The sequence below is a fragment of the Impatiens glandulifera genome, chromosome 6, assembly GCF_907164915.1.
Source record: "Impatiens glandulifera chromosome 6, dImpGla2.1, whole genome shotgun sequence".
In the NCBI taxonomy this organism is placed as follows: domain Eukaryota; kingdom Viridiplantae; phylum Streptophyta; class Magnoliopsida; order Ericales; family Balsaminaceae; genus Impatiens; species Impatiens glandulifera.
Genome location: NC_061867.1, coordinates 1,326,220 through 1,340,188, shown reverse-complemented (window position 1 = coordinate 1,340,188; position 13,969 = coordinate 1,326,220). Strand labels below are relative to the sequence as shown.

Below are 13,969 nucleotides of genomic sequence, written 5' to 3'. Positions count from 1 at the left end.
AATGTGAAGACGTGTTAAAAGTAAAATCATACGCGGTTAATTAATTAGGGTTGACCATAAAATATTAAAAATAAAAAGTAGTTGAGCTTTTGTGTAGAAAATGAGTCACGTGGTCCATATATCTTAGCTGGCGACACGTGGCTAAATATTTTAAAAAATCACTTTTATTTATTTACATAATAAATAAACAAAAAAAAATCAATGGGTTATCTAATTATTTAATTTTTTTAATAATATTAATTGATAAAATATAATAAGACGTAGATCCACGTAAGCTAATAGTGTAGAAAATGAGTCATGTGGTCCATGTATCCGAGTTGGTGACATGTGGCTAAAAAAATCAATAAAAAATTCAATTTTATTTATTTAAATAATAATAAAACAAAAAAAAATCTATCGGTTATCTAATTATTAAATTTATTTTTTAGTAATATTAATTGATAAAAAAATATATAATAAGACGAAGATCCACGTAAGCTAATGGTGTAGAAAATGAGTCATGTGGTCCATGTATCCGAGTTGGCTACACGTGGCTAAAAAAATTAATAAAAAAATAACTAAATCTCCACTTTTATTTATTTACATAATAAAAAAACAAAAAAAAATCAATCGGTTGTATAATTATGAATTTGTTTTTAATAAAATTAATTGATAAAAATATAATAAGACGAAGATCCACGTAAGATAATAGTCATTGATGAGTCAGCATGACCTCAAAAGTAGGGTAGGTTTTGTAGGTAGGATGAATCATATACAGCTCATAAAATTTTCAAATTTTTTTATTTTGGGAAATTTTAAATTATTTAATTAATAGCTTGTAAAGTTGTACTGCACATTTATTATACTTTTTCTTTTTTAAGAAATACTTAAATTATTATATTTTTAGGTAAGTTTTAACTTTTTCTATCTAATAAAGCTAGAACTTTCTTTAGTAAATTCAAATATATATAATAAATTTTTTTTTTTTATAAAATAACAGAATTAATTTTCTAATTTTATATATTAAATAAAATTCTTAGTTAAAAAATTAAAATTTTATTTTAACAAATTTTAATAAAATAAGTATAATCTCTGTTAAAAAGTATAAACTCCTTTTAACTAATTAATTGAATTGTAGTAAAATAACAAAATAAATATCAATTTTATAAATTTTATAATTAATCAATTTAAATAATGTAATTAATAAACTTGTTATCACAAATTAGTACAAAGGACACTACCATATAAAGTTTGGCACAAAGTGAAATATGTTCACATTGATATTGATTGTTTTTAGTTTTGTTTAAAAAATAATTGATAATAAAGTATATGTTTTTTTCGTTTTAATAATTAAATACTTTTTATATTTAAATTTTAAATTTAATATAAATAAAGTAAAAATATTTTATCTTATAAAATGAGTGATTTGATTATTAAAAAATTAATAATATAATAAAAAAAAACATAAAACATCTTTTTGTAGATGCACTAATTAACTAAATATTTAAGACCTACTTTGATAAAAAAAAATTATTCAAATTAACTTTCATTTTGATTCAAAATTTAAAATTTATTTTTAAAAATTAAAAATATAATTTTTAATGTAAAAAGTTAGAATCACCCTTCATATTAATTTTTTATTTAAAACTTTTTATACGAGAATATAGACTATTTTAATTATCTATAAATAACTCACTTTTTATGTAAAAAATATTTTTCTTTTTTCAAATAATCCCAAATTTATAATTGAAATGAACCATATAAAAAAACAAGACAAAGAGAAAACATCAAAACAATAAAATGAATGAAGGGCAGATAGAGAGAAAACGACATAGCCACGTTGGAATAGAGACAAAACAACGCGACAAGATAGGAAAAAAACGACGCAGCCACGTTGGATACAAGGACTCTAACGTTTGTCCATGGCAAAACTCCAATTTAGTACGATCTCATGATTCCTCCCTCTCCTTCTCTCTCTAAACATGACTTCAACTTTCTTTTGTCTACATGCCTACCAATTAAATTTGTATTTTTCATTTTTTTTTATTAGATTATCAAAATTTAATTTTATAATTTTTTAAAACAAATATTTAACCGTTTTCAATAGGGTTATTGAAATAATCTGTATATTATTTTTTATAATTTTGTTGGATGGTGTTTCTTTGAATAAAACGTTATTCACGGTGAAATTTTTATTGATAATATTTGCATGAAAAAATTGTAGTATGGTTAGTTGTATGTGTTACGAGAGGTTGAATCGGTAACTCACTTACATTTGTATTGTCGATGGATGAATAGTATCTGAAGTTTTTTTTGGAGTATCACTATGATTCATTGGGTGATGCCCAAGTATTTAAGTAGTTAGAAAATTTGGATTGATGCGGCTAATAAAACATACCTACATAATTGAGTTATCATCCCAATTATTTTTTGTGGACTATCTGACTTGAGAAAAATCGCCGAACTTTCACTGATCTAGTCGTCTGATAACGATATTATTATGATGTTTTTTAAGATTTATTCTGAAAAGTCGGTAGAGTACGATGAGGAGTTAATTATTATTCTTGAGAATTTACGAGCTCGATAATCTATTTAGTAATGTATTTTTATTTCTTAACTTTTATTTTTTGTTTTTTGTTTTTATTTGTTTTATCTTTATGTCATTCTTTTGTCGTTGTGTGCTCAAACGATTTGCATCATTTTTAATATATATATATCTTTAAAAAAAACGAATTTTTTTTATAAAAAAAAATAATTAAAAATTTTAATAAAAAATATTTTAATCAATAAATTAAATAATATGATTAATGAGAGAATAATATTTAGTTAATTATAAATTATTTTAAAATTTTCTAAGCAAAGTTTTATAGATTCTCATATTTATTTTTATATGTATATACTATATAAGACACATGCAATTAGTTTTCCCTAAGAAGGTTGTATCTGAAAAATAGGTGATGATTCTGATTCATATGCATATATATATTATATATTCTAAACAATAGTATTTATAGTATTCAGCAAAAAAATGTTTTATTTCATTTAAAATTAGATAGTAAGACATAAATATATATATATATAATATAAGGTGATGATTCAAATGCATATATATATATATGTAATGTGGGAACCCACTATGCACAAATGTGGATACGTGCCGCCGATTATTTGCTTAAAAGAATATATCAAAATACTCTTTTATATTACTTCAATCAACAAAAATTAAATAATCTACAATTTCATCTAATAATACATTTTCAAACAAGCTCCAATTCATTGATCTGTAAAATTTTGCTTTCAATGGCATGATCCAATTATCATTTAACATAACTTACATACTAGTTTAAATAACCTATGTTTTACCTACAAAATTAAAGACCTAACATTCTACTATACTAAAACAACTTTCATTTTAAAAGAATTATAATTACGGGTCGTGGTGAACACATTCGAATATGTACGAATTAAAAAAATTGAGTTTGAGTGTGCTTCAAAAAATAACAAAGAAATTAGAGATAAAAACAATGAATAAATATAAGTTTTGCTCGTTTTTAATAATTAAAAAATAAATAGTAAATTAAATTAAAAATAAGCAAATTAGGAGGTCATGACTCATGACACATTTATACCTTCATTTTTTTTAAGGGTGGGGGCGAGTCTTGAAATAGATCCGTCCCAGCCTTCGTGAATGAACAAATGTTAAAAAAAAAAAAATTATCAGGACTATTTATCCGATTATTTTTTTTAATAAAAGAGAACTAGAATGACACCCCACAGTCATTGTCCCTCACTTAAACTCAAAACGCTTTCAAATAGAATCGATGATCTTTTTGTCTCGTAAGCCGACTCTTACCACTGGACTACTTTGGTAGGATATTTATTCAATTATCGTAATCATAATAGTTAGATGTTATGCATTAATTAACAACAAGGATGATATTGATAATTAATTTGATGAAAAATGTGATTAGTGATAAAATGTTATGCACATCAAGCAAGGCCTATATTGATTACAACTTTTATCTTTGAACTAATTCAATCAAGGTATTCATCATCATCATGTAATGTTGTATTATAGTAACTTTTGCGATAACCTTTCATTAATTCATTCCTTAAAAAAACAAAATAAAAACAGGAACATGTGAATACTGATACATATAACATTGTTTGTTTGAATGAGATTTATTCTAGATAAAAGTACTTAAAATAATATAAATATAATAAAGAATGAGTTAAGATAACACTAAAAAATCTTAAATCTTTCCCAAAGCAGATATGTATTCATATGGTGTGACAGAATCTTGCCCAAAGTGACAACTTCCCATGTTAAATGTAAACTAATACTATATAACAACTAGTTTAATCAATTTCCTAAATAACCTTTCTTATTAACCAAAGGGCAATCACTTTGGGAATAAGGTATGGGTTGGTTTTAGTCAATGGTGTCTTGGTTTTTATAAGTTTTCATATGATGAAATTTAAGGTTGAAATCTCGTGTTCATTTGGGAAACCATTGTAGTTGTTTTTTATATTATGAATTCTTTGATTTTGTTTAAAAATACCTAAAAAAGAATAAGTGAAGTGAACCATTTAGTAAAGCACATTAATTTTTGTGTGTTTGTATTGATTTAAATTGCGGATTCAAATTTGTCTTTCATTTCAAGGCATAACTTAATTTGTATCTATGTGCTTCATATTTGTCCGGAGCACTCTCAAATATGTGTTGAGATAAAATTATTAATTTCAATAAACATAAAAGGCCTATTAGCTCAGTTGGTTAGAGCGTCGTGCTAATAACGCGAAGGTCGCAGGTTCGAGACCTGCATAGGCCATTTGTATTCTTTTTTCGAATTCGATCGCGAAGGTCTCGAGACTTGTATAGGCCAATTTAATAAAATTGTTATGAAGAAAAAAACAAAGTTCTACCATATGTTACAAGACAAACATTAGATAGAGTTCAATAAAATGTATTATAGAAAAATCATAAACAAGATAAAAAAAAATAAACAAAATTTCTAATATGTTAAAGACAATAACACATTATAAAAGTTCGATCCCAATAGAAAATGTTACATAAAAAAAAATGAATGAAATAATGTTTTACAAAATGTTAAAATAAAAGTTTTAGAAAGACAACAACAAATTATAAGAGTTTAGAGTCAAATATGTTATAAAAAAACATGACCAAAAAAGAATAAAATAAACATAAACAAATGAAAAAAAAAAAGTTCTACCATATATTAAAATACTAACATCATAAAGACAATAACACATGTAGAAGGTTGAGCCCAATAAAAATTGGTACATATAAACCATAAAAAAAAAAAAGAATAAAGAAATGTTATACAATAGTTAAAATAAAAGCTTTGGAAATACAACAACAAATTATAAGAGTTGGAGACAAATGTGTTATAAAAAACATAAGCAAATGAAGCAAACAAACAAGGTTTTCTAACATATTCAAAAACAAGTTTTTTTAACATATTTAAAAACAAGCTAAGAGATAGAACCCAATAAAAAGTGTTACATATACACCATAAACAAATGAAGAAAGGAAAAACAAGACAATAAAATGTAAGTTGGAGTCAATAAAAGGTGTTATAGAAAAAGAAAATAAACAAGGTTTCTAACCTGTTTAAAGAAGAGCATAATAAATACAACAACCCATTATAAGAATCTGAGCCCAATAAAAAGTTTTACATGTAAACCATAAACAAATGAAGAAGAAAATAAGGTTGTACAACATCAAATTATAAGAATCCAAGTCCAATAAAAGGTATTATAGAAAACATTAAGCAAATGAATAAAATAAACAAAGTTTTCTAACAAGTTCAATGACATCACATTATAAAAGTTCAATAAAAAGTGTTACTTATAAACCATAAGTAAAGAAAATAAATTAAGGTTCTACAACATATTCAAAGAATGAGAAAGACACCTTTGACTCTATCAATGATATATGAGTCTCCACACCAACATATTGTAAGAGCCCAATATTTTTTTATTTCTTATCCCTTGTCTCCTATGTTTATTTCTTTGTCTTGCTTTGTCATTGAGCTAAAATGCCCCATTTTATTTAGTATACAGACCTTTAAAAAAAATTGAATTATCAAGAATTCTACTAGGAATGAGAATGAATATTTGTATACCCTATATATTTGTTACTCAATGGTTAAGTTCAAATATTTTAAATTGGGGTCATGTCGGATCAGGTATGGCGATCTGGGTTCGAAGTCAGAAATAGAGAGTGTGTAAACTCAAATCCAAAACTCGATACCTAATTATATTAATATTGAAATTAAAATGTTTTTTTTTTATTAAGGTTTATTGTGATATTTCATATGTTAATGACAAATATCACAATAAATACATTATTTACGCTACTCTTATCTACACCTTAAGATTTTACTCAAACATTTTATTTTTATTCTCTCTAATGAGTTATTATTCTTCATTTTTAATTTTTATTTAATAATAAAATATATATTTTTTTTTATCTTCAATCTTATTTTTTAAACTTTTTTTCTTCAACCTTAAATTTAAACATTTTTTTTCAAATATAATAACAACATATATAAGTAATCGAGCGTGTTATGTTTTTTTAATTTTTCAAAATTATGTTTTCTTTTTTAAATCTCTACAATCTTAAAGGTATTTAATCGAGTAATAAAATACCGGTAAGAAATTGAGTACAATTAATAAAAATAGATATACCCATTTGGGTCGAGTATTAAAATAAAAAATTAGATTTGGGCTACCCAAGTATCCTCTTAACATCCCTAAATTCAAACAAGAGACTTTGTTATCTAGATGGAGTATCCATTTTTTTCAAAAAATTCATTAGCCAAACAAAAACCCTTGATGCTTTTAGATATAATTGTGTCACCTTTTGTCTACATTTCTAAATTAGGGTGTCATTCACATTACAAATATAAGCAAATTTAAAACTAAGAAAGTAACACCCACCATGCAAAACATACTTCAATTGAAAAGACTATAATCCAAAGACAAAACACCATTCCAACTCATTGAGTAACATCAACAGCTTCACACCGATCAAACTCAGCCATCAATTGTCCATCTCTAAACCCAACAACAAACTGAGCCAACCCTTCAAGAAAAACAGCAGCTTGATAAACATTAGTAGCCACCAATATATCAGCAAGAACACTCCTCCTTAACCTATTCGCATCCACCACAACACAACCCATCTCCTCCATTTCCTCCCCCACCGCCTTCCCAACAACCTCTTTCCGCCGCCAATCAACCGCCACCTTCTTCACAAACTTCCCCTGAGCTTCTCTAGCTCTAGAAACAAGAGCAGGCACCATCAACCTCAAACCCCTTTCAATCTCATCAACCCTATTACTCAATTCCCTAGTCGGACTCTTCCACGCAGTCGAAATCTGCCAATTTCGATCCGTATGATTTGATGGGTCTTCTCCGATTATGAAGGAACGAAGGAGGTTTATGAATAGGTATGGATGTAAATCTCCTAGCCAGATGAAGGGTTTTTCTAATGGGTTACGCCAATCGGGGATGAGAACTTGTGATGCGTCGTCGGAGGCGGCGAGGTCTAGGGCGTCGTAGTAGGATATGAAATGGGAATGGATTGATTCGACGTCGGAGGAAACGAAATGAGGGAAACGGACGGTGGATGATATTGAACGGCGGAGTTGAGGAAGGAGAGCATCTCTTAATGTTTGAATCCATTCTTCGTAGAATGGTTTGAAATTTCGTTGTCTGTTCTTGCGGCGAAACAGGGCTGATTTCAAGAAATTATTAGATCATGTTTGTTAGGGTTTTGAAGTAAAGGAAAGGAAGAAGATGAAGATCTTACCGAGGGACTTCATTGTTGAAGGAAAGATGGATTCTTGGATCTTCTTTAAAGATGAATTCTTTCTTCGAAGAAGAAGATACAGAGGGGGGAAATTTGATGGAATAACCCTCATAAGAGGGGAATTTCCACTTTTAATAAGTTTATCATTTTTGACCTTTTGCGGTCAGTTTTACCCTTTATTAAAAAAAAAAAAAAAAAATTTAATTCAGTAGTGCGTATTTCAGTTACTGAAATGTCACTATCTTCACCCATTTCCCTCCTCTCCACCAACCGTCATTTCCCCGTCCTTCCTTCATCATCATCAACGCTTCCTTCATCAAGGTTCTTCATCATCAAGCTTCCTTCATCATCAAGCTTCCTTCATCATCAACGGATCCTTCCTTCATCATCGACGATCGTCTTCAACATTCAGGTTAGACGTTCGTCGTTTTAGGGTTTTGTTGTTTAGAGTCTAGGATGTAGGTTAGGTCATGGAATAATGGTTTTAGAGCTTGGCTGATTTGTTTTACAGTGAAATATACATCCGACGAAGGTGACGAAGGCGACAGTGCATCTGTCGCAGACGACAGTGCATCTGTCGCAGGCGGGAAATGCATCTCTCGCAGGCGACAGTTCATCTGTCGCATACGACAGATGCATTTCCCGCCTGCGACAGATGCACTGTCGTCTGCGACAGATGCACTGTCGTCTGCGACAGATGCACTGTCGCCTGCAACAGATGCATTTTCCTCCTTGCATTTTCCTCCCTGCATTTTCCTCCTTGCAATTATCACTGACTGGTCACTGTCACTGACTTCTTTGAATTTTTTTCAATTGCAGATCACATGAATGTTGGTGTTTTTCTACTCTTTGATGGAGACTGGAAAACTGATGATTGTGGGGTTAGTTCTTTTGTCTCAAGTTCGTGTCGTGGTGTGAATGTACCCCGAAATGCTACATATGAAGGTAGGGTTTTGATCATCTGTTTTTGGGGTAGGGTTTTGATCATCTGTTTTTGGGGTAGGGTTTTGATCATCTTCATATTTCATCTGTTTAAGTGTTGTCATCTGTTGTGTTGTCAAAGGGAAATAGCAGGATTGATTTCAGGAATGCAGGAATGCATCTGTCGCAGGACAAATAGAAGTAGCAGGAATGCATCTGTCGCAGGCGACAGTGCATCTGTCGCAGACGACGATGCATCTGTCGCAGACGACGATGCATCTGTCGCATGCGCCAGATGCATTTCCCGCCTGCGACAGATGCACTGTCGCCTGCGACAGATGCATTTCATTTATGTTTTGTGCTTAATTATATATATATATATATATATATATATATATATATATATATATATATATATATATATATATATATATATATATATATATATATACTATATTATATTTGAATTCAAAATAGCAAACTAAATTACATTCAAAAATAAATACATAAGGTTTACATTCAAAAATATACATAGCTAAATTATGTCCATTTTCTATGGGTCTATTATATGGTGGAACAACCTAACTGTCCATTTTTGTCTCCAAAAAACAATGTTCTCTGATGTCACAGCTGATATATCCAATTTTGCAGTAAGGTACTCCAAATACATGATTGTAAAAAGACCACAGTCTCCACTCTTCGTGCACTTGGGGACTCTTGGGTGTGGTATTACAACATATGACATTCCTTCCAAACTGAACTTAGGATACTTGATCCTGTCAAACTCGGTCGTTCCAAATAGAAAGAGATATGGAATCATTTCACATAGTGGTTTCATGAACTTGTCATAGTGATTCTTTTTGATAAATCCTTGTTCGCAGTCATAAACATTGATGCACCAATCTTGTAGTTGCACCTCACAAAGGACCCAATGCTTCATATTAAGATTCATAGGGAAATATATCTTATCTACAATCATCCAAGAAGTCATCAATTTTTCTTCATCACCCCTGAAATATTCCATCAAGTCATCGTCGAATGTGTATGTTTGTGGATTTTTGGAGAACTTTGAATAACGTAACGACAACCTCGTAGAGACATTACAGTCACATATTGAGAAATCCATCGGTTGATAAGTCTTGGGAAAATTGGCAACTCTTTTTTTAAGAATGTAACATGCTGCATCTATCTCCTGCGACAGATTCGAGAAAATGAAGTAAGCACAGAGCATCGAATGAATTAAGCACAGAACATGAAGAGAAATAGCAGGAAATGCATCTGTCGCAGGCGACAGTGCATCTGTCGCAGGCGACAGTGCATCTGTCGCAGGCGACAGTGCATCTGTCGCAGGCGACAGTGCATCTGTCGCAGGCGACAGTGCATCTGTCGCAGACGACGATGCATCTGTCGCATGCGCCAGATGCATTTCCCGCATGCGACAGATGCACTGTCGCCTGCGACAGATGCACTTCCTGCTATTTCTCTTTAACCTGCTGTTAATACAATACCCAAAAAACAGTTTCAACAACAAAAACTTACCTGATCATGTAGCCAATTCTGAGGCCTCAACATTCTGTTAAACAATTCTCGACCAGCATGGAAAAGAACCAGATTTATCTTGTCATCATCCTCCAGCTTCATCCATTGTTTCAAATCATCCAACAGTTCACTATCATAATCTAAAAGAGGATTTACAGTTACTGGATCAATGAGTTTAAAGGATTTTCCATTAGGATCTGTATAGTTCCCCAATTGTGTGGACCTCTTCTTTCTCCGAAAACTCTGTCCCTGAAATCTTGTTGGAGTCAATACCAATACATCATCATCCTTCTTCTTTCCCAACTCAGCCTCTTCATCATTCTTCTTTCCCATGTCATCCTCTTCATCATTCTTCTTTCCCATGTCAGCCTCTTCATTCATCTTCCTTTTCTTGCCCAACCTATTTTTGGCCAAAACTACCTTCCTCTTCTTCTTCGTGGCCAATTCTTTCTTTCCCAACTCAACATTCTTATCAACAACAGCTGCAGCCTCTTCATCTTTGTTTTCATTCTGCTCGGCTTCTTTGTTGATCTCCAAACCATCAACAACCTCTTCATCAACAGCCTTTTCAACTTTGTTTTCATTCTGCTCGGCTTCATTGTTGATCTCCAAACCATCAACAGCCTCTTCATCAACAGCCTCTTCAACTTTGTTTTCAGCCTCTTCAACTTTATTTTCATTATGCTCGGCTTCATTGTTGATCTCCAAACCATCAACAGCCTCTTCATCAACAGCCTCTTCAACTTTGTTTTCAGCCTCTTCAACTTTGTTTTCATTTTGCTCGGCTTCATTGTTGATCTCCAAACCATCAACAGCCTCTTCATCAACAGCCTCTTCATCATCAATTTCAACAACAGCAGTTTCAACAGCTTCTTTGTTCATCTCTAAACCATCAACAGCAGAAGCATCCTTGTTTTGATCATCATCAACAACAGCTTCTTTGTTGATCTCCAAACCATCAACAGCAGAAGAATCTTTGTCATCATCAACAACAGCAGCATTGTTTATCATCTCCAAACCATCAACAATAGCATCCTCCAACCCAACATCATCATTGGTTATCATCTCCAAACCATCAACAACAGCATCCTCCAACCCAACATCATTCATATCAGCAGCATCTTCTTTTTCATTCGGCAGATCATCAACATCATCATTCTCATCAGCAACATCTTTGTTGATTTCCAAATCCTTCTCCACATCATTCATATCAGTAGCAGCAACAGCATCCTCCAACCCAACATCATTCATATCAGCAGCAGAAACATCATTCTTTTGTTGTTTTATTTCATCCAATAATTGGATTATGTGTTTGAACATAACCCGTTGATCCTCTTTCATTACCTTCATTTCAGTTTTCAGCTCCTTCACATCCCTTTTCAACTCCTTCACATCCTTTATAAGCTCATCAAACTTGTCATCATTCTGGGCTTTAGTCACCGGATTGTCAAACTTGTCTTGCCTAGTAGGAGAACTGTCTTCTTTCTTTTGAGGACTCGTTGCTGAAGGGACATGGGTTGATTCACGAGTAGTAGACCGAGAGCTGTCTTCGCTAGATTCATCACTAGACTCGATCATCTTAATTGCTGTCCTTTTAATTGTTCTCCTCTTGGGCGTTTGTTTGGGAGTACCATCTTCATTCTTTCTCTTCCTACCATCCACTTCAAATAAATCATCATAAATGTAATCTCCCATTTCTTCAAAGTCATCCCCACAGTAGTTCCTCTTCTCTTCCTCAGACTCATGAATCTTGTTAAAGACATTGCATTTGAAAAGGGCATTGGATACCTCTTGGCTAGTGTTGGTGTTGCTTTTGGAGGCTGTAAAAAGTAATATCCTTGGGCATGTATGTTTTTCCTCGATCATATCCGCAAATTTGGGGACAAATGTCTTCATAACCAAATATGTCCAAACTTGGAAGGCTATGGCGAAGCCACTAATAGTATAAGCAACATCACAGTTCCCCTTGCAAGTTTCCTTCTTCTCCACATATAGCTGCCGAAGATGTTTCATGTCCTTGTCAATACCCTTCAAAGTTGAATTGAATGACACCTTTCCCCATGGAAATTGAAGGAACATTTCCATATCCTCCACCATGCTGAAGATCTTCAAACATACCCTCTTCCTATTATCAGATCCAAAGAGACACTGGTAGATAAGGTTGATGAGCCCAAGCTTCCATGCATCTTCCTTCTCAGAGCAGTTGAGGAAAACACTTTGAACTTCTGTCACTTTAACAACTGTTTTGCCACCAAAGTATTTATGGACTAGGGGTGGACATTCTTCAGCGTTCCAGTTTTCAATGACAGGAAATCTTCCAAAATTTAGGCCTGTTACCAAGGCATATTCCTTCATGCCCCAGTAAAGCTGCTGACCATTGACTAAGAAACTTATTCCCTTCGAATTGGAGCTGTTTTTCCTGATCAACATCTGGTGGATTATTGTTCCTGAGAAAATGACAGTCGGGGCTTTCAATAGATACTGAAATTGACTCTTCATAGCCCTTTCCATAAAACCAAAGTGATTAAACTTGTCCTTGGTCTTTAACAAGCAGGTGCAAGTAGATTTCCATGAAACACGTCCAAGAAAGTTCTCAATTACAGTTTTGTTTTTGCATTTGGTTGGTGCCATCTGCAAAAAATCAATAAGTCAGAATAATGAAAGTAAATACCACTAATTTAAAGGAAATATGACATTTTTCGCAGGCGACAGTGCATCTGTCGCAGACGACAGATTGCCTGCGACAGATGCACTGTCGTCTGCGACAGATGCACTGTCGTCTGCGACAGATGCACTGTCGTCTGCGACAGATGCACTGTCGTCTGCGACAGATGCACTGTCGTCTGCGACAGATGCACTGTCGTCTGCGACAGATGCACTGTCGTCTGCGACAGATGCACTGTCGCCTGCGAAAATGCATCGTCGCCATCGACAATAAACCCAAAACCCTGCAACAGCTTTCGACAGAAGCATTTTAAACCCAAAACTAAACCTAAACAATAAACCTAAACAATAAACACTACCTAAACCTAAACACATACCTAAACCTAAACAATACCTAAACCATTCCTCCATTATAGCATGCATGGATATAAAACGGAGAACTAGGATAGAAACGGATAGAAACGGGGAAGATAAACTCACCTTCGACGTTCTGGAGTTGAGATTCTCGCCGGGGGCTCTTGTTTGTCGTCGGAGCTCGTCGGGGTTCGAGGGAGAGGACGTCGTCGATGTTTCGGGGGCTCTTCGGCGTCGTCGTCGTCTTCGGGGTTGATCAGTCGTCTTCGGGAAGTTGGAAACGAGAGAGAGGGAGTGAAAGGAGAACTGGGGAAAGGAAGACGGGGGAGAATGAAAATCAAATTTTTTTTTATTTTTTTTTTAATAAAGGGTAAAACTGACCTTTTGACTTGGCAAAAGGTCAAAAATGATAAACTTATTAATCACCTGTTAAAATTGGAAATTCCCCTCTTATGAGGGTTATTCCATCAAATTTCACACAGAGGGAGAAAGGAGAAAGATTATGTTTTTAGTTCTTTAAATTTAATTAAATACCTATTTTTTTAATAATTTATTATTATTATATATATGTAGTTAATAAATTGACAAATAATTTCATTTTTCTCATTAGTTATTATTACTATTTTTTTCTTTTTTCAATCATTTTTACGAATGAATTTTGAGTTTTACACC

At 32.4% G+C, this 13,969-nt stretch overlaps 1 protein-coding gene and 1 non-coding gene across 2 annotated transcripts; one reads left to right on the top strand and one right to left on the bottom strand.

Moving 5' to 3' along the window:
* Window positions 1–4,737: 4,737 nt before the first annotated feature.
* On the top strand, window positions 4,738–4,811 carry TRNAI-AAU. Its single transcript has one exon. It is a non-coding gene; the product is annotated as a tRNA-Ile (tRNA).
* A 2,046-nt stretch (window positions 4,812–6,857) lies between these two features.
* On the bottom strand, window positions 6,858–7,890 carry LOC124942388 (protein INAPERTURATE POLLEN1). Its single transcript, XM_047482889.1, has 2 exons — window positions 7,820–7,890; window positions 6,858–7,744 (listed from the first exon to the last, which is right to left on the bottom strand). Exons 1-2 carry the CDS (start codon window positions 7,830–7,832, stop codon window positions 7,005–7,007), a joined length of 753 nt encoding a protein of 250 aa, XP_047338845.1. The 5' UTR covers window positions 7,833–7,890; the 3' UTR covers window positions 6,858–7,004.
* Between the last annotated feature and the right edge of the window lie 6,079 nt (window positions 7,891–13,969).